Source organism: Numenius arquata, chromosome 11 (assembly GCF_964106895.1).
Source record: "Numenius arquata chromosome 11, bNumArq3.hap1.1, whole genome shotgun sequence".
NCBI lineage: Eukaryota > Metazoa > Chordata > Aves > Charadriiformes > Scolopacidae > Numenius > Numenius arquata.
In genome coordinates this window covers 21,809,113-21,828,115 of record NC_133586.1, presented here as the reverse complement: position 1 = coordinate 21,828,115, position 19,003 = coordinate 21,809,113, and the positions used below count along the sequence as shown (strand labels likewise).

General features: G+C 59.2%; 2 protein-coding genes across 2 annotated transcripts; both read left to right on the top strand.

Moving 5' to 3' along the window:
- The first annotated feature begins 5,137 nt into the window (after positions 1 to 5,137).
- On the top strand, positions 5,138 to 7,237 carry LOC141470267 (immunoglobulin superfamily containing leucine-rich repeat protein 2-like). The gene has a single exon (XM_074156220.1). It carries the CDS (start codon positions 5,138 to 5,140, stop codon positions 7,235 to 7,237), a length of 2,100 nt encoding a protein of 699 aa, XP_074012321.1.
- Positions 7,238 to 12,268: 5,031 nt separating this feature from the next.
- ISLR (immunoglobulin superfamily containing leucine rich repeat) lies at positions 12,269 to 15,166 on the top strand. The gene is made up of 2 exons (XM_074156028.1): positions 12,269 to 12,401; positions 13,908 to 15,166. The coding sequence occupies exons 1-2, from the start codon at positions 12,269 to 12,271 to the stop codon at positions 15,164 to 15,166; spliced, it is 1,392 nt and encodes a 463-aa protein (XP_074012129.1).
- The last annotated feature ends 3,837 nt before the right edge of the window (positions 15,167 to 19,003 follow it).

Sequence of the window (19,003 nt, the reverse complement as noted above, 5' to 3'; positions counted from 1 at the left end):
TGCTGCTTGCTTGATTGGCTGTTATTAATAATGCATCACTCAATCTAAACCATTCATAAAATGAGTCCCTGCTAGCCCCGAGCAAAGTGCTTTGGGACTCAAGAGAGGTGGGGGGAAAGAAAAGGCAAGAAGGGGCAGCATAAATCCTTTCTGTTTATGAAAATGGATTTCTTCCCCCAACAATCATGCAAAACTAATTAGAGCCAAAGGGCTGGTTCCTCTGCATTTGATTACACCCTGCAAGATCGCTCAGGTTGGCTGGCCTGGGTGGGTGGAAGTCCAAGGCAGGGGAAGACGTGCTCCGAGGAAGGTTGCCTGGATTATATTTCTAATAAAAACATCAGCCTGCTAACATCTGAACAGGTTTTCATCCCATGGAGCACCAAAGGCAAGGACAGGGTGGTCAGGATGCTTGAATACCTGGAGAAGCAGTGAGGCAAAGCTGAGGGAAACCTTGTTTAGATGGAAGGAGAAGCCACCTCGCCTCCGGCCAGTCAGGATGATCTCCAGGTGGTGGTTTGTGCACTCACCTGATTTTGGAGGAGCTGACTTGGGGCTAGAAGCAAGAGAAGCCAGGAGAGTCCAAATGGGGGGCTTGGCCTTCTCCTCCTTAAATAGGCAATGCCCCTGACCAGCACGGTGAGGAGGGCTCCTCCGTCAGACACCAGTTGGACATTAATGGTGTAAATCAACAAACCCTCATTGACCACAGCGTTGAATCCAGTGATTCCTGCAGCTGGAAGTCTGCCCTCATTTATACCAGTGGGACACCTGTCCCCAGAGCTGCAATGATCAACACAAGCTGTGGACCTGGCCTCCATCCCAACTTCTGCTTGTCACATGTTTAGGAGCATGCTGAGACTTAGGGTGCCTAGGGCTGAGGCAGGTGTGGTGTGAGAAGGAGAGGCTGACAGCCCCACAGCCTGCTCTTCTATCTGTCTGTCTGTCCATCCATCCATCCATCCATCCATCCATCCATCCATCCATCCATCCACTCAACAATCCATCCATCCATCCAACCATCCAATCCACTCACCCACCCATCCATCCATCTGTCCATCTGTCCATCCATCATCCATCCGTCCATCCATCATCCATCTGTCCATCCATCCAACCAACCATCCATCCATCCACTCAACCATCCATCCATCCATCTAATCATCCAATCCACTCACCCACCCATCCATCCATCTGTCCATCCATCCATCCATCATCCATCCGTCCATCCATCATCCATCTGTCCATCCATCCATCCATCCATCCAACCAACCATCCATCCATCCATCCATCCATCCACTCAACCATCCATCCATCCATCTAATCATCCAATCCACTCACCCACCCATCCATCCATCTGTCCATCCGTCCATCCATCATCCATCCATCCATCCATCATCCATCTGTCCATCCATCCATCCATCCATCCACCCACCAATCCATCCATCCATCCCTCCCTCCATACATCCACCCCTCCATCCTCCATCCATCCTCTCTTGGAGCTCTCATCCGAGGGCACTGAAAAGCCGCCATAGAGTACTATTGTTATTCCCTGTGCTCAGCCCATGGGAAACTGAGGCACAAGTGGTGTCACAAACCCCACACATCGTGTCCACTGGGGAGGTGTGAATGTGGAGGTGGGTAGATGATGGAACTCATGCCATGCAGCTCCATGTTATGATGACCTCCAGCATATGTAGGTTAAGGTCTGGCCCTCAGGAGCAGGAGGAGGGATGCATTATCCATCCTGTCACACGTGCTTCATCTCCTGATCCGTTTCTGGCACAACACGCTGCCTCCAATGCTCCTGAAACGCTGCCACTGTATCTAGGACGCTTGGGTTTCTTCCTCTTGCATGATGAATGAAGGCATCTTGGGAAGAGCTCAGCGTAGCACAGTGGATAGCAGCCAAGCCAGAAAGTATCTTCTCCGTGTTGGCTGCGTCCTTGTGGCATCTTAAACTACTTTCATGCTCCTCAAAGCAACTTCTCAGCCCTGTGTCTCCCACCTGAGCTCTGCAGCTCAAGCCCCAGCCATGGGTCAACACCATCAAGGACTGACCCATGGTCCTGCAGCCCCATGGCGGTGTGGCGAGCTTGGGACATGCAATAACATGACAGCGAGAGGTGGGGAGCAGGGTGGGTACACAGCTGGCCTGCTTGGAGATGCTGTGCCCCCAGGTGCTGCCCCGCTGACCACGAGACTCCTTGCTGTGGGGCTTGGGAGAGGCTGACAGCCCGGAGGCATTCAGAAAGTGAGCAGAGCAGGGAGGCGGGGGGGTTGGGGGTGGAAAATGCCTATAAACCACAACATCCAAATGTCTGATGCCGTAATTCCCTGAGCTGCAAACTCCTCGTGCTTGGGAGGGTGTCACGGTAAGGGTGAGGGCATGCTTGGGCCACCAGCCAGCCGCGGGGATGGGAAGGGAGTGAGTCATGGCTCAGCCCCGAAGATGCTGAGAGCACCACGGCAGCTCGAACCCAACTCCAGCGGGAAGGGAGATGTGGAAGCGCTGCCCTGCAGGTGTCTGTGCTGGATTTGGAGCCGTGCCTCCCTCTGTCTTGACCCATCTGCAGCCCCCCCCAAAGTGAGGTGACCTTGATGATCTGCTCAGGATAGTCCCCTGGACCATTCCCAGGGTTTTTCTGGGAATCGTCAGTCGGACTGGGCCGAAATTGTACCAGAGAGCGTGGTGACAGTCGTGGTGTAGGTGGCCACAGTGCAACACTCGGACGGTGTTGGTTCACTTGCATGGAAACAAGGTATTTCTGGTGATGGCACGTCACCTGAGCACCTCACCCACCCCGTGGGTGGAAGGGAAACTGAGGCACATCTGGGGCTGCTGGCTTTGGCTGAGATGGTCCCAGGGCACCAGGCGTCAGGCTTGGGGTGGGGGGAGGGGAGGCTTTGGACACGGCCCCTGGGAGGGTGGAGGTGCCTGGAGCCCGCATCGAGGATCAGACTTGGCGTTTTGCTGTCCTTTCTGTGCCTCCAGCCATCGCCCCCCCGCCCCGCTCCTCGTCCTTGGGAGAACACGCCCATCCCCGTGGCCTCGGGGCAGGGATGCGGAGCCGGGTCCCCCTGCCCGAGGGAGAGGGCTTTGCCTGTGGGCAAGCAGGAAGAGGCGAACCCTCCCCCCCCCCCCCGCCCCCGCTCCCCAAAACCCCCGGCCCTTCCTAACCCCGGAGCCCCCCGGGGCGTGCCCAGCACCCGCGGCGGGGCGTAGCCTGACTGTCGCGATAGATCCGGGCCAGGGACACCGGGAGGACCGGACTGACCCACGCGGAGCCCGCCTCTGCCCCCCCACCCCCGCCCCGCCAGAGCTCCCGGTGGGGCGGAGATGGAGGGATGCGGGGTGGGGGGGGGGGGGAGGGGGGGGGATGGCGGGAGGCAGGAATCGATCCCGCTCACAAAATCAATGATTTCTCGGGTTTCTCATGGTGGGGGGAGAGGCGAGGGGCAGGGCCGGGGCGGGAGGGGGGGCTAGTGCGGTGGGAAAAACAGACCCCCACGTCGTGGCGAAACTGCGGAGGGGACAGAGGGCTCGCCGTTACCGCGCCTTTCTAAAGGGTTGAAACCTCCAGGAGGAAGATGAGGAAGAACGGTCCGGTCCCGGGAACCCTCGGCAACCCCCCCGGTACTGTCCTGGTCCCCCCCCCGCCCCCCGCATCTCCTTCCCTCTCCCCTCGAATGCTTGAAAGCTCTTTGCGTTCGATGAAGAAGGGAAGCAGCCGCGACGGGACGGGCGGGGGCGGCGGCACACGCCGCGCCTCGCCCCGCAGAGATACCGCATCGCCCGGGCAAGGGAGGGGGCGGCAGCACGGGGGGGGCGGGGAAAGGAGGGGGAAAGGGGGCGACCGGGAGGGCTGGGCTGCGTCCCGAGCCCCATTTCCCCGTCCACAAACCCTTCCCAAAAGGCTGAGGCTCCGCCATGTCCTGGGAGGACGGGGGTAGCCGTGTCCCGCCCCGACGGCATCCCTGTCCTTCCCGTGTGGGGGGGGGACGACAGGGAAGAGGCGACCTGAAGGGAAAGTGGGGAGCCGCGCGGGGGGGGGCTGGATTATGGCTGCTGCCAAGTGCGTGTGAGTTGTACTCGCTGCTCTGAGGGGAAGGCGTTTGTTACGGGTATTATTTTTATTTTGGGAGAGGGGGGTGGTGAGGTGGGGTGGGGGGGGTGCCGCATCTCCCTTCCCCCCCCCCCCGGGTAGCAACCGGCTCCGTCCCCCGCCGGAGGCTGGCGAGCGGCGGCGGTGGGTGGGTGGTGGGATGGGAAAGGGGTGGCGAGGAGGGAGGGGGCAGCCGTGCGGAGGGGGAGGCTGGCAGAAATGCTAATTCCTCCCTTCGCTCCTCGCCTCGGCAGCCCAGTGCCCGTACGGCCCCGCTCCGGCTCGCAGCTCAGCCCGGAGAGGTGCGGGGGTACGGGTGGGGTGTCCACCCCCCCACCCCTCCCACCCCCTGTTCCTCGCCGCCCCCCTCACCCTCGTGTCCGGGCTGGCGGAGGTTCCTCCGTGCCACAGGGACGGGGATCGGGAGGAGGATGCGGAGGACCGATAACGGCGAGGAGAAGGGCTGCGTGTCGCTTAACGCCACTTAGGAGCGGGTAAGGTGCGGGGTCACCCCCGGTGTGGCGAGGCGGGACACACACACACAGGGAGGGGGACAGGGGCAGGGGAGAGCGGAAAATAGGGAAGGAGAAAACTAAGGAGAGATGGAGAAGGGATGGAGAAAAGTGGGGAGAAGAAGAGAGAAAAGGCTGGAAGGAGAAAGAGAGAAAGAAAGAAAAGCCAAATAAATAGTAGAAAAAGGAGAAATTAAAGCAAAGAAGGAAGAAAACGAGATTTTTTATATTTTATTGGGGGGGGTGGGGTAGAGTAAAAGCGCGAACAAGACAAGGAAAGAGAGTGAGAAAGGTGGGAAGAGCGGAGGGGAAAGGCAGGAAAACGGGGGAGAGGAAGGGACGGGGGAAGAGGGGATGAGAAGGAGCGAGGGGCGAGGGGGCGGCAGCCGGGGGGAGCCGGGCACAGACAATGGGGCGCGGCCCCGCCGCCGCCTCTCGCCGGGCGGGGAGTGGGGCCGGGAGCGGGGCGGGGAGAGGGGGCGGGAGCCCTGAGAGCCCCCTTGTGTCCCTTGGCAGGGGGAGATGGCCCCGCTGCTGTCCCTGTGGCTGGTGGCCCTGCTCGGCCTGGCCCGGGCGTGCCCCGAGCCCTGCGCCTGCGTGGACAAGTACGCCCACCAGTTTGCCGACTGCGCCTACAAGGATCTTCAAGTGGTGCCCACCGGGTTGCCTTCCAACGTGACCACCCTCAGCCTCTCGGCCAACAAGATCACCTCGCTGCAGCGGCGTTCCTTCGTGGAAGTGACCCAGGTCACCTCCCTCTGGTTGGCACACAACGAGATCCGCTCTATCGAGCCCGGTACCTTTGCCATCCTGGTGCAGCTGAAAAACCTCGACATCAGCCACAACCAGATCGTGGACTTCCCCTGGCAGGACCTCTACAACCTCAGCGCTCTCCAGCTGCTCAAGATGAACAATAACCACATGGCTTTGGTCCCTCAGGGGGCTTTCCACACCCTGAAGGATCTCCGGTCCCTACGCATCAACAATAACAAGTTCACTAGCCTTGCAGAGGGAATCTTCGACTCGCTTAGTTCCCTCTCCCACCTGCAGATCTACAACAACCCCTTCGAGTGCTCGTGCAAGCTCCAGTGGTTGAAGAAGTGGATGGACAGCACGCTCATCTCCATCCCTGAGAAGGATTCCATCACTTGTGCCCTCCCGGAGCAGCTCCGAGGAGTGCCGGTGGGGAAGATCCCAGACATGCAGTGCACCTCGCCTACCGTACAGCTCACCTATTACCCCAACCTGGACACCACGGAGCTCTTTGATGGGTTCACCCTGACGCTGCACTGTGCTGTGACGGGCACCCCACCACCCGAAGTGAGCTGGAAGATCCGCACCTCCAGCCAAACTCTGGAGCTCAATGGCAACCCGAAGGAAAGCGCTGGGAAGGACCTCCCCAAACAGGACCCTGAGCGCTTCTTGGTCTTCAAGAATGGCACGTTGCTGATTCCCCACCTGAGCAAGCGGGAAGAAGGCACCTACACCTGCCTGGCCACCAACGAAATGGGGAGCAACCAGACCTCAGTCAACGTGGCGGTGGCGGGCACCCAGAAATACCCACTGCAGCCCAAGAGGGACCCACTGGGAGGTAAAGCACAGCCAGGTGACAAGAAGCCTGGGGCCAAGGGAGCAAAGAACAGTGTGCTCATGCCAGATGAAAGGAACAAACCCCTCGATCCCACCCGGCAGAGCCAACCATCCTCGGCAGCTGGGACAGAGTCCACGGGAGATGGGCAAGTCCCTTTCCAGCTTCCACCCTTTGAGAAGAAGTGTGGCTCCACGCAAACCAGCAAGTACATTTCCAACCACGCCTTCAACCAGAGTGGTGACTTCAAGCAGCACACGTTCGACCTGGGGGTGATCGCTTTAGACGTGTCAGAGCGTGATGCCCGGGTACAGCTCACACCCACCTACATGCAGCCCGAGAAGGTCCACCTCAGGATGCTCTACCTGTGCCAGGAGAGCAGCCAGGGCCACGCCTTAGTCCAGTGGTCCAAGATCGAGGAAGGGGTGAACTCGTACTGGTTCCAGGGCTTGAACCCTGGCACCAACTACTCCGTGTGTCTCACCTACCTGGGGGAGGACTGCCAGGTCCAAGTGGTCTTCACGACCAAAAAAGAGATCCCCTCCCTCATCATCATCGTGGTTGTGAGCATCTTCTTGCTGGTGCTGGCCACCTTACCCCTGATGGGGGCCACATGGTGCCACCTCCTCTCCAAGTACCAAGGGAAGACCTACAAGCTCATCATGAAGGCCCAGAACCCGGACCAGATGGAGAAGCACATGGCTGCCGACTTTGACCCCCGTGCCTCCTACCTGGAGTCTGAGAAGAACTACAATCCCAGTGAGGTGGGGGAAGCGGACGTGGAGGAAGAAGATGATGAGGAGGAGGATGACGATGAAGGAGGCAGGCGGAGGAGGAGGAGAGAAGCCGAAGGGGCTCCGGAGTTGGAGCGAGAGGAAAGCGTGGCAGCCAGCTCCATGGCGGAGTCGCAATCCAAAGCCAATGGCGAGGAGTTCGAGGTCCGCTCCGAGTACAGTGACAAGCTGCCGCTGGGCGCCGAGGCTGTCACCATCTCCCAGGAGATCAACGGCAACTACCGGCAGCGTCCCCGCTGAGCCTCCCCGCACCCCCTCCGCACCCCACCCTGATCCCCACCTCCCCTCGGCCCCCTCCCCGCCTCCCGGGGCACCGCCGCTGCTTTTCCTCCGAGGAAAGACGGGAGCATCCCCAGCGACGCCCGCTGGACCTTCCTCCTCCTCCTCCTCCTCTTCCTCCTCCCTCAGGCGGCAGGTCCCCGGGGAAGGGGCTTCGACCCCGGGGATGCTCGATGCAGGCGGGACGTTTCTCCCACGATTTCGTTTCCGTTTTGACTTACCGGCGGTCCTCGCTCTGGGCTCGGCGCCAACACCGCAACGATTCCCAGTCCCCCGCCCGCCTCTGCCCTCTGCTCGGCCCGTATTTTCTTTCCCCTGAAAGGAAAAAAACGAAAAAACGAGAAAAAATGGGTAATTTGCCTTTTTTTTTTTTTTTTTACCCCCGTATCCCCAAATATTTTTTTTTGTTTTGGTTTGTTTTTTTTTTTTTCCTGGAAACAGTTCAGTCCCCGGCGGGTCCCTGCCGCTCCTCGGTCCGGTCTCGCCGCTCCCTCCGTCTCCGGTGAGTCCCCTCCGCTCCCCGGTCTCTGGTCCTGCCGCTCCCCGGTGCGGCCCCACCGAGCCCCGCTGCGAGCCCCGCCGCAGCCCGGTGCGGTCCCCGCCCCCCCTCGGCGTTATCCTCCCCGCTCCCCGCTCCGCGCCGCTCTCCGGTGGGTCCCCGCCGCGCCTCGGTCCGGTCCCCGCCGCTCCCCGGTGGGGTGCCCATCGCGCTCCGGTGCATCCTTATTTTCCCCGGTGGGTGTCGGGGCTCCCCACTCCCCGGAGGTGCTCTCCGTTCCCCGGTAGGTGCGCGGGCTCCCCGGTGGCAACCCCTCCCCGCTGCCCGGTGGGTACCGGGGTGCGGGCTCTGATGCTGCCCGGTGGGTGCCGAGGATCCCCCGGTGCCTTCCCCGCCGCTCCGTTCAGCACCCGGCGGGGCTGGACAGCTCCGCGCCCCCCGCCCGCTCCCCGAGATGGCGGGGGCGGCCCGACCCCCCCATCCTCCTCCCCCCCCCCCCGCCCCATTCCCGGTCCCGTCCCGACCCCCCCTTGGCCCGGCGGGGCCCTTCGATGTGTGTTGGATAGAGTAGCCTTGTAGCCAAGTGTCTGTGCCGTAGACGTGCCCGTGCTGCTGGCGGGCGGGCGGTGGGGGGGAGGAGGAAGGGAAAGAGGGGCTCCCGGGAGGCGAGGGGTCGCCACCGCCGCCCCCTCCCCCCCCCACTCCGGTCCCCGGGAGCCCCGAGATCGGTGAGAGCCGCGGGCGCCTTTCTACGAGCTTCTGTCTGTGAAAGAGTCAATAAAAGGGATTGAAAGTGGAACCGGGTCCGTGCTTGACGGGGGCGAGGGGGAGGTTGCGCCTGGTGTGTGTGTGTGTGTCCCCTCCCTCCCCGCTACCGCCTGGCTCTGCCCGGTACAGCCCCCGGTACAGCCCGGCACGGCCGAGGGGACCCCGAGGAGGTGGGAGACGGCGCGGTGACACATCGCCGCAGCTACAGGCGCAGCACGCACACACACACACACAAACACACACATTATAAATACATATACATTTATTTCTACCCTTCGACCACGCAGCATATAGTATATATGTTATATTTCTGTATTTCTGTATCTGCATATTATATATAACTCACACTCATGCTATATACGTAGATAGAAACACACTATATATATACGCATTTATGCTGGCTACGCTTCTTTATATATATATAGTCACTATGTATATGCAGAAATAATTGTCATGTGCGGACACATTTCGTATGTACTCAGTCTATGCACACAATATAAATGTGCGTGAATACAGCATATGTATGGAAATAGAATAAAACAAATATATACTCTCTATAAACTCACTATATAGAAAAGTACAAACAATTATTCCCCCAGCACGTACACACACTCTCTCTACAGACATACCACTGCTCATACACTATATACATATGTGTGCAGTAAGAAGATATACAATATATACATATAATTTGTATAAGCTCTATGTATCTATGCCCACAGGTTAACGTATGCTCAACACATGTACAAATACACACTAAATATCCACACTCCATGTTCTTTCTCCACACACACGTATGCCCGAGGCTTATCTCCTACACACAACCTGTACGTATGTACATACGTGACAATATTCCAGGCACCGTGTCACCCCGCAGAGCCGTGCTGGGGACAGGACAGGGCTGCCTGGGCAGGGGTTAGTGTCACCCCAGTCCCCAAGAACTCCCAGTCCCCAGACTGGGGGTGCTAAGAAGGTGCCCGGTGGATTTATGCCCCCTTCCCCAGCCCAGCCGGGAGCACTCCCCTCTCGTCCCGCTGATGATTTAAACCCACAATTACACGGCGAAGATTTAAGGCTGCCTTTGATTGCTTTTCTTATCAGGAGCCATGAAGCCACTTGCCCTCCGAGTGTCCCTGCTTGAGAGGCGGCGCCCCGCCGTCGTGCGGGGATGGTCCCCCGCTCACCAGCACCCATGGGTGGGCCCTCAAGCCCCACTGGAACCCCTCGCCTCCTCAAACACAGCCTCTGTGTCCCAGCAGAGCCCACCCCCCCCTTGGAGCAAACACTCATTTCTCCAGCCTCCAGAGGACGGCTTTCTATTTTAAGTCCAGCCTTCGCATCTTTCTCCTGCTGCAGGGAACGGGGCGGGGGAGAGACAAAGCAAGCAGGTTGGCAAGCCAAGAAGCGGCGGGTGAGGGGGGGGTGCCCACCCAAATCCCCCAAATCCCAGGAATGTGAGGCTGTTCGGCAGCGGCCCAGGTGCTCGCTCCAGCTTTTGAAACCCCGTGCCAAGCGGAGACTCCCCCTTGTAGCCAAACCCCCTCCTGCGGATACACTTATAATTGAGTTTCACGCGCAGAAACACGTACGGCAGAGAAAAAGAACAATCATTTCTGCCTTTGTCTAATTAGAGAGTAATAGATTTCCCCGCCTAATGTATCTACAGGGAATCTCTGTGTGATGAGCTACCTACCCAGGCTGGATTACTCAGAGATTTGCTCCTTTTCAGGAGGGCACTAATTAGCGCCTGGTGCCCAAAGGCAGGAGAAGGGGTGAGGGACGGAGCTCTGCATCCTCCCACCCCCTCCCTCCATGCCCAGGAGGGGCTGGAAAGGGTTAAAGCATCCCAGCAGGATGGCTCGGCCCCCTCTGAGACATTAACCCTTCGGCAGAGCCTGTCACCAGCCCGTGGGATGTGCCCACGCATGATGGTGACATGCTCAGCGCCCACGCAGCCCGGGCTGTCACACGCTGATGGTGTCACCTAAACTTGTGGGAAGGCGTCTGGCACCCCCTGCCAGGGACAGCCCCACAATAGAAAAGCTTTCGTCCCTCCCCATCCCCAAATTATCACTTATCCCAGATAAAAAAAAATGAAGGGGAAAAAGAATGGCCGTGCCCCCCTGTGGAACAGTCACCAGCAGCACTACAGCTGTCACCCACCGGAGAGGTTGTGCCTTGGTGGGCGTCACAGGTGGAGTCTGGGGTCCCTATAGAAGTGGTCAGAAGAGCATCTTTCATCTGCTCCCTGGGTAGGAGTGGGCAGAATTAGATTTGGTCCTTGGCAGTCACCTCTGTTCTGCGTCCTCCACTGCTTCAGAGCCCCAGAACCTTCCCAGATGGGCTCCGAAGATATCCAGGACCTGCTTCACAGTATGGTGGGCTGATGGACCACCCTATTCCAGCCTGACATCAGCCTGCCCCGCTGCAGGATGATGGGCACCAGTGATATCAACCCATGGGGGGGTTGTCAGGTAGCAACCCCTTAGCAGTGAGAGCATCACACCCAAAAGGGGCAGTGAGACCCCCCAACAAGGGCCTTGCAAAGCAGGTCCTGACCCCCATGGACAAAATCCCTAGCTCACCCAGCACACCAGCACGTCCCACAGCGGCCAACCTAGAAGGCCCCCTCCCCCTGCCCCAATGAACTGCTCTAGATTCAAAATAATCCCCCTTTTCCCTTGCATGGCACTATTTTTAAGTCCAATCCTGTTGACAGCCTGGCCTCGGCAACAGCTGCGTCAGCACAAGTGTGAAGACAGGGAGCTAGGGCTGGGATACACGGAGTTGAAGCTCTCCTGGGGTGGGGGAGGAAATCCAGTTCCCCCCCCACCCCACTCCACCTTCATCTTGCTCAGAGGCTTTTCCAAGGAGGGTCTGGTTTGCTCCGGGGTGGAGGTCCTTGTACCACTGCAGATGCTGGGGGCCATTTGCACCACGATTTGCTCCAACACCAGCCCCACAGCCAGCGAGTTTCTTACCATTGTCCCAATTTGGCCAGTGGATGAGTACAGGTGGGAAGAGAGCAAGGACCCGTTCAGCATCCCGGTCCTGAATGCCCACCTCTGCCTGAGTGGTCCTGCCAGGCGGGAGGAGGGGGGTGGGGGGGGCTGCAGGATGAACGCACCGTGGTTTATTTTTAAAAGCTTTTATCAGCAGTTTATTGCAGGGCAGAGGAGACGGCTCTGGGTGACAGCCCTGTACCTTGATGGCTTGTCCTCTTCCCTCCTGTGACCCTCACCAGCCTCTGGGCACCCACCCACCCTCCTTCCCACCCTACCCCAGCCCCAGCCAGCCCTGCAGTGCGGTGTCCTGCCACCCCCAACACCCCAAAGCCTTTCACCCCCCTCTCAGAGGCAACTCACCGGTCAGCAGCCTCCCCACGACCACCAGAAGCTGCTCACCCCCCGCCCTGTCCCCCAGATGTCCCCTCCAAGGGATGCGACAAGATGGACCCTGCCAGAGTCACCCCAGTGTCGCCAGTGGATGAGTATGGATGAGACCGGGGTGGGGGGAACGGTGGGGGTGAGGGTCAGAGGTTTGGGTGAGTGCAGATGAGATGTGGGGCTGGAAGGCAGAGGTCTGGATGCTCCCCCAGCTCTGGGCGGGGGGACAGAGAGGGGGTCCGGGAGCGGCTGGGCTGCGGCAGCAACTCCGGGGGGAGGCGGGCGGGCGGAGGAAGGGCCCCCGCAGCCTTTTTCCGACAGCAGGAGTGGGTCTGTGCCATGGAAAACAAAAAGGCCCAGGGGACGGGGAGGGGAAGGAGAAGCCCGACGAGGGCCGAGGCAACCGGCGGTCCCGTTTTCCACCCTTCCAGAGGAACGAGGGCGAGCGGGCTCCGTCCGCCCGAAGCTGCCGGTGAAGGGGCAGGAGGGGCCGGGGAGGGGAACGGGGGGTCGGGGACCGTCGGGGAGAGCAGGGGCCGGGGGGAAAGAGGGCTGGCCGGGCCGGGGAGGGAAGGAGGGAGGGCTGGATGGTTATTCACGGCTCTGGTATGCGACGTGCCGGCCTTGCTCACGCCGCCCCGGGGCTGCCTCGGTCCGCCCCGGCCGTGGGGCAGCGAGAGAGGCGGCGGGGAGAGGTAACTGCACCCCCGGGGGGGGGGGATGCTGGAGGTGGAGGGGGAAGGTCTGGGATGGGAGGGAGCCGGAGCTCGGAGAGCTCAAGCGGCGCAGGACCCCCCTGCCCCGGCGGGACACCCCATCCCCCGCGTTGTTGACCTGGGGGTGCGCCCCCAGCCTTGCCCCCCCCTGCATCCCGCAGCTTAGTCGCGATGATGGGGATCTGCCCCGTCTCGCTGAGCCGGTTGGGCTGGAACGGATAGGGGACACCCCCAAAACACACCAGCCAGGGGCTTTAAATGCATCAACCAACCCCCCCCGCGCCCCGCACACTGCTCTCACTCCTCCATCACCCCCAGAACTCCTTTGCCATCCCTTGAACCCCAGCTCTAGGTTGGTCTATCCCTGCAGACCTCCTTGTAGGAGCCTTTGTGTCCCCTTTTGCCGCCGCTCCCCCCCCCCCCCCCCCGCCCCGAGTTGTTTTGCAGGGCTTATTCAGCGTCTCCGTTGCCAATAAACCATCTCCCCCCCACCCCACCCCCGCGCCTTAAATGACAGGGTTGGGGACTGGAAGGAGCAGCAAAACTTGCCGACAAGGCAGAGACAAAGGGGTCTCGGTGCCAGCTCCTCGCAGAGGCGCAGTTAACCTCTTCCCTGGTGGGACACAGCTTCCAGGCGCCGGGAACCCAGCATCCACAGCCCCCTTTGCAAGGCAAGAAGGAGGGGAGTAAGGAGTTAGCTCAGAAATATTTCACTTTAAAGACTTCCAGCAGCCAGGGACCCCACACTCTCTTGCTGAGAAAAAGCACTGGGTTTTTTCCATGACATGGAAAAAAAAATAAAATAATAATATGGAGATGGGGGTTGGTTTGAGGTCTGAAAGGCGTGCTGAAAATCCCAGCAACTCCATGGTTTAGGGGAATTGCAGCCGAAGCTGGTTGTGAAAGAGCTGTGGTTGGAGAAACGGAGCAAACTCTGAACCCCCAGCTCCCACTTTTCATCCCAAAACCTGGGGAAACAGAATCCTGAGGGGGTGGTATTTCATCAAAGATCAAAAAGAGGCATTTCCTAAATAGGAGAAGGAAAGGATTTAGGGGGAAGTTCCCCACTCACGCTTTTGGCGAGGAAATGCCTTCTTTAGATTAGGGGCTATTTCAAATAGCCTTTTCCAGCTGAAGTGCTAGGGATAATCACATGGATGCTCCGCTCTTCCGCTTCTTCCTCTCAGTACTTGGCAAGAAAAAGCAGATCCCCATCTTGGCTGGACCCGTCCGGTTCATTCCCCCTCTGTCTCCGTTCCCAGGAGGAAGGATGAGGCCCCTGCTCTGCTGCCTGGGGCTGGCTGCGCTCCTGGGGCCCTGCCTGGCCTGTCCCAGTGCCTGCTCCTGCTCCACCAAGAAGAACGGGCGGCTGTTGGCTGAGTGCGCCTACAAGGATCTGCAGGAGGTACCCGAGGGGTTGTCTTCCAACGTGACCATCCTCACTTTGTCGGCCAACAGGATCGGCTGGTTGGGGCAGGGCTCCTTCGCCGAGGTGCCCGAAGTGCAGTCGCTGTGGTTGGGCTACAACCAGATTGGGGTGGTGGAACCGGGAGCTTTCGCCTTGTTGGTGCACCTGAAGAACCTGGACCTGAGCCACAACAAGATAGCAGATTTCCCCTGGCAGGACCTCCGTAACCTCAGTGGGCTGCAGATCCTGAAGATGAACAACAACCGCCTGGCCGGGCTGCCCTGGGACGCTTTCCGGTCCTTGAAGGACCTGCGCTCCCTCTGGCTCAACGACAATGAGTTGACCACCTTGGCCGAGGGCACCTTTGATCACCTGCCCTCCCTGTCCCAGCTGCAGATCTTCAACAACCCCTTCAACTGCTCCTGCAAGGTCTTCTGGCTGAAGAAGTGGACTGAGAAGACCTCCGTCTCCATCACCAAGGGGGGGTCTACCCTGTGTGTGGCTCCCAGCAGGCTGAAGGGCAGGGCGGTGACGGACATCCCCGACCACCACTGCATTGCCCCCTCCGTGCAGCTCACCTACCTCTCCAACCTGGACAACACCGTCATGTACGATGGCCTCACCCTGACCCTGCACTGCAGCGTGGCGGGCAGCCCTCCACCAGAGATCAGGTGGAAGATCCAGACCTCTAGCCGCCGTGTGGAGATCAACGGGCCCAACGTGGCGCGGGATGGAAACGTCAAGCAGAGCCAAGAGCGCTTCTTGGTCTTCAAGAATGGCACCATGGCCATCCCCAACTTCCGCAAGGAGGATGAAGGCATCTACACCTGCCTTGCTGTCAATGATGTGGGCATGAGGGATGTCTCGGTCAATGTGGCCTTGGCTGGGTCGGAGAATCCAGCTGAAGACCTGCTCCAAGATGACCCCCAAGCCAGCCACCTCGGGGGTCGGAGCTGCTACAAGGGGGATGAAATGGATCCCTCTGGTGCTGGAGAAAAGCTGGTGATCGTTTACCACATGCCAAGGGAGTCAAAGAGCAGGTCTGGAGGAGTGGTGCCCCAGGTCCACCTGGGGACCCTCCTGCTGGCTTTGGGCATCGTGCTCTGCTGTTAAGGGGGGAGAAGGAAACGGTGCCTCGGGGGTTCCCCCTCTTTCTGTAGCATTTATCTTCTCGTAGTGCCATGCCTTTGCTGAGCTTCTGGGAACTGTGGGCGGTCAGGAGTCAAAGGGGGCTGAGACTCAGGCCCAGGGCTGGTTGTTCAAACCCTCCTTAGGTGGGGGACAGGGCTGGGCTCCATTAGTTGAGAGCTTCAAATAAGCTTGGGTGATGTAGAGCAGATCCTCACCCTGCTGTCGCTTTCCAGGCACCCAAATCTGCCACCTCCTGACTTACCTCCCTCCTGAGACCAAAGTGCGGCTGCAGGATTAAAGTCCACCCTCAACAGGATGACCATCACCCACCCCTGAGCCCACCACCATGAGCCCTCCTCCACCTGCAGCAGTGAGGGGATCCCTCGCAAAGAGGCTCCTATGGGTCCAGCGGCACCAAAGAGGACATCCTCACTGTGACCAGTGCCCGGGGCCTTGGCCAGGTGCATCCTACCACCAACCTCCTGTGAAGTGCCAGGAGCAGAAGGACCAGTCTGAGAGTGGAATAGCCTAGTCCCAGGGCACATGGCTTTGAGGGACAGAGGTAGGATGGGGCTTTGTAAGCAGGATAGGTATGGTAGGACATGTTGGATGGGGCCATGGCTTGGATCAGGCCATCTGGTGGAGCAGGAGAAGCTTTCCCACAGGTTTCATGCCTGCAGGAGCACAAAGGGCTCCTGCTGGCCGGGTGCTGGGAGCACTCAAGGTGCCTGCACCCCCCCTACGTGTTGCAGGACCAGGCCCTGCCACCCTCTGTACCTCTCCCAGATGTGACACAACTGATTTTTTACTTTTTTTTTTTTTTTTCTCCTCTTCCCTTTCACCGTTGAAGCCTGCAGTCCAAAACGCTCGGCTGGGCTGGACCCACCGAGCTGTGCTGCTCCGGCTCCGACCCCGGCAGGGGTTGAGGGATTGAGCCCAAAGAGATCAAAATAATTTCCCAGTGCTCCTCTCTGACAGGAAACCAAGCTGGGGGGGGGGGGGGGGGGGGCGCTGTAGGATGGAGCGGTAGGAAGAAAGACTGGGAAAACCCAGATGACGGAGAGAAGCTGAGCTGACCTATAAACACATTCCTTAAGTGCTTTTAGCATTCCCACGCGGGACATATATACCCTGGGGTGCTGGGGGACCCCTTGTCTCATGGTGGGGTGGCTGAGCATCTCCATGTCCCCGATCCTGAGGCATGGGGTGGGGGGGATCCGGCTCTCATGCCTTCTGCCAGTGCTGGTCTGGGGGAGCTGGATGGACCCCTGCAGCCACCCTCGCCTTATAACTGAAGCTGTATGGACAGCAATAAATACGTTTTGGTTTGTTTTTTTTTTTTTTAAACAAGCTGATGCGTGCTGACTCTGTGCACCCCCAAATCCCCTCGACCCCCCCCCCCCCCTCCCTTTCCCCCCCAAGCCCTCCTTCCAGCACTGTAGCATCCTCCCACCATGACCCTGGAGGGAGGATGCGTTTATGGGGTACCCCAAAATCCCCCTCCATCGCTGCCTGCAGCAGGCAGGGGAAGGCAGCGATGCCAAAACCAGCTGAAAAGCAGCCATCCTGGAGCCTCAAGCCTCCACACCAGCTCTCCAGCCCCAGTTTCTGGTGTCCAGCCAGCTGGCGGGGTAAGGACAGGGGCCGGCGAGGGGCTGCCACATGCCAACACTGTCCCGGGTATGGCGCCGAGGTCTCCGTGGGGGTCCCGAGGCAGAAAGAGCCAGCACCTCCTGGCACGAACGGCCTTTGATGCTAACAGGCAGGCGCATATTTTTCCCATTACAGGCAGAAAGGATGAAAAACATCCCGGCCCCAAGGAGAGTTTTGGTTTCGTTTCACAGCATACAACTTTTAACTTCTATTTTATCCCAGCAGAAGTCCTTCCCTCCCTGCTTGCCCAGGAATAGCGGGGTAGGGGAGCTTGGTCTTGCAGCCTCAGCTGGGAACAGGGTTTGCAGCCCGGGATAAGGATAAAAAACCATAAGATTTGGGCTCCCAGCAGCCATAAGCCATGTCTGAAAGTCTCTGCCTGCCTTGCAGAGCTGCTGCTCCCCCCAGCTCTGCTGTTTTGTCACCAGGAAGGTGAATTGCTATGTGTTTGCCAAGCTTACTCAGAGCTTCTATAGCAAATTATTGGTGATATTAAGCATCTCTCATTCATAACAAACAGGACATCCTGCCGCACAGCTCCTGGGTTGGATGTAGCAGGTGTTGCCTCACTTGGCCACACCACCCCCAGCTGGTGCACATAGGGGATGCCACCTCAGGTCCTCTCTGTCCCTCACGTTTGCAAAGCCACAGCATGACCCAGACCTCAATTTCCATTCCCTACTTTTTGTAAACGATGGCTTTCAGTGGGATCAGCTCTCTGAACCACCTCAAGGGTGGGTGGAGAAGCCTGTGGATGCCCAGGGGCAGAGCTGTCCCATGGCGGTAGCAATATTGGGGGTTTAGAGAGGAGGCGAGAAGCCACCAGGAAGAAGAGCTTGGTTCAGCCCCGGGGCTTATGTCAAAGTAAGGAAAGAAAACAAGTCAACCAATGTCTTCCTCCCAGGGCTGTCATCTCTCACCTCGATCCCAGCCAAGACATCTCCAAGAAGCCTCGGGCAGGGCTGTGTAAACAGATGCTGAAATCCAGCTCCACCCATGGCCCAGAGCTGTACAAGATTTCAGGGATTACCCAGGCTGCCTTCAAAGCCCCAGTGCCTCCCAGGAGGCCGGAGATGGTTTGGGATGGGCTGCAAGGGAAAGGAGAAGGCTTTGCCTTCGGGCATCTCTTCGCCTGACAGAGGCAGGACACCCATCACCCATCAGCACGGCATCTCTCCTCTGCTCAGACACGCACACCCCAGGGCTGGGAAAACAGCAGGAATCGCACCTCGGGCTCCTGCTGTCTTAAAGAGAAAATGATCCAGATCTGCCTCTGGTGCCACCACTGTCACCCGGTCTGGTGACATCGTACTATGTGCCAGACAGTAATCAAATGAGATTAAAGCGGTGTTGGTCAGGGCAGCGGATGCGACAGGGCTTTGAGCATCCGAGCACAGTGGGTGGCTGTTGGGGCAGCAGAGGAAGGCTGGGAACCCCCCCTCTCTTCACTGGGATGAAGCTGGGCTGGGGTGGGGGGGGAGAGAGAGGGGTGTGTCAGGCTCCTGGGGAAAAGGATGGCTCCCACCCAGGGAGCTTCAGTGTTGTGGGCAGATGCCAGGACCCCCCAGGCAAATCCCAAAGCCTTGCTCACCCCCAAACCACACCAACGGTGCTGCAGAGCACCCCAGCAAGAGGGCGTGGGGTCCTTGAAAGCCTGCCAAGAGCAGATCTGCTCATCTCCAAGGAGATCCCTGGGGGGAAGGGCTCACAGAATGGTTTGGGTTGGAAGGGACCTTAAAAGATCATCCAGTCCCACCCCCTGCCCTGGGCCGGGACACCTCCCACCAGACCAGGTTGCTCAAAGCCCCATCCAACCTGGCCTTGAACCCCTCCAGGGATGGGGCAGCCACAGCTTCTCGGGGCAACCTGGGCTCTCACCACCCTCATAGCAAAGAAGTTCTTCCCCAGATCTCATCTCAATCTCCCCTCTTCCAGTGTCAAACCCTTCCCCCTCGTCCTATGGCTCCCCTCCCTGATCCAGAGTCCCTCCCCAGCTTTACTGTAGCACCTTTAGGGACTGGAAGGGGCTCTAAGGTCTCTCCAGAGCCTTCTCTTCTCCAGGCTGAACCCCCCCAACTCTCTCAGCCTGTCCTCACAGCAGAGGGGCTCCAGCCCTCGGAGCGTCATCGATCAATCACCCCATTGAGCAAAGAGGATGGCCCAGTA

Coding starts and splice junctions, on each gene's coding strand:
- LOC141470267 (XM_074156220.1), top strand. CDS start 5,138: ATGGCCCCGCTGCTGTCCCTGTGGCTGGTGGCCCTGCTCGGCCTGGCC.
- ISLR (XM_074156028.1), top strand. CDS start 12,269: ATGGAAAACAAAAAGGCCCAGGGGACGGGGAGGGGAAGGAGAAGCCCG. Junction 12,402..13,907: donor CCGTCCGCCCGAAGCTGCCG/GTGAAGGGGCAG, acceptor CTCCGTTCCCAG/GAGGAAGGATGAGGCCCCTG.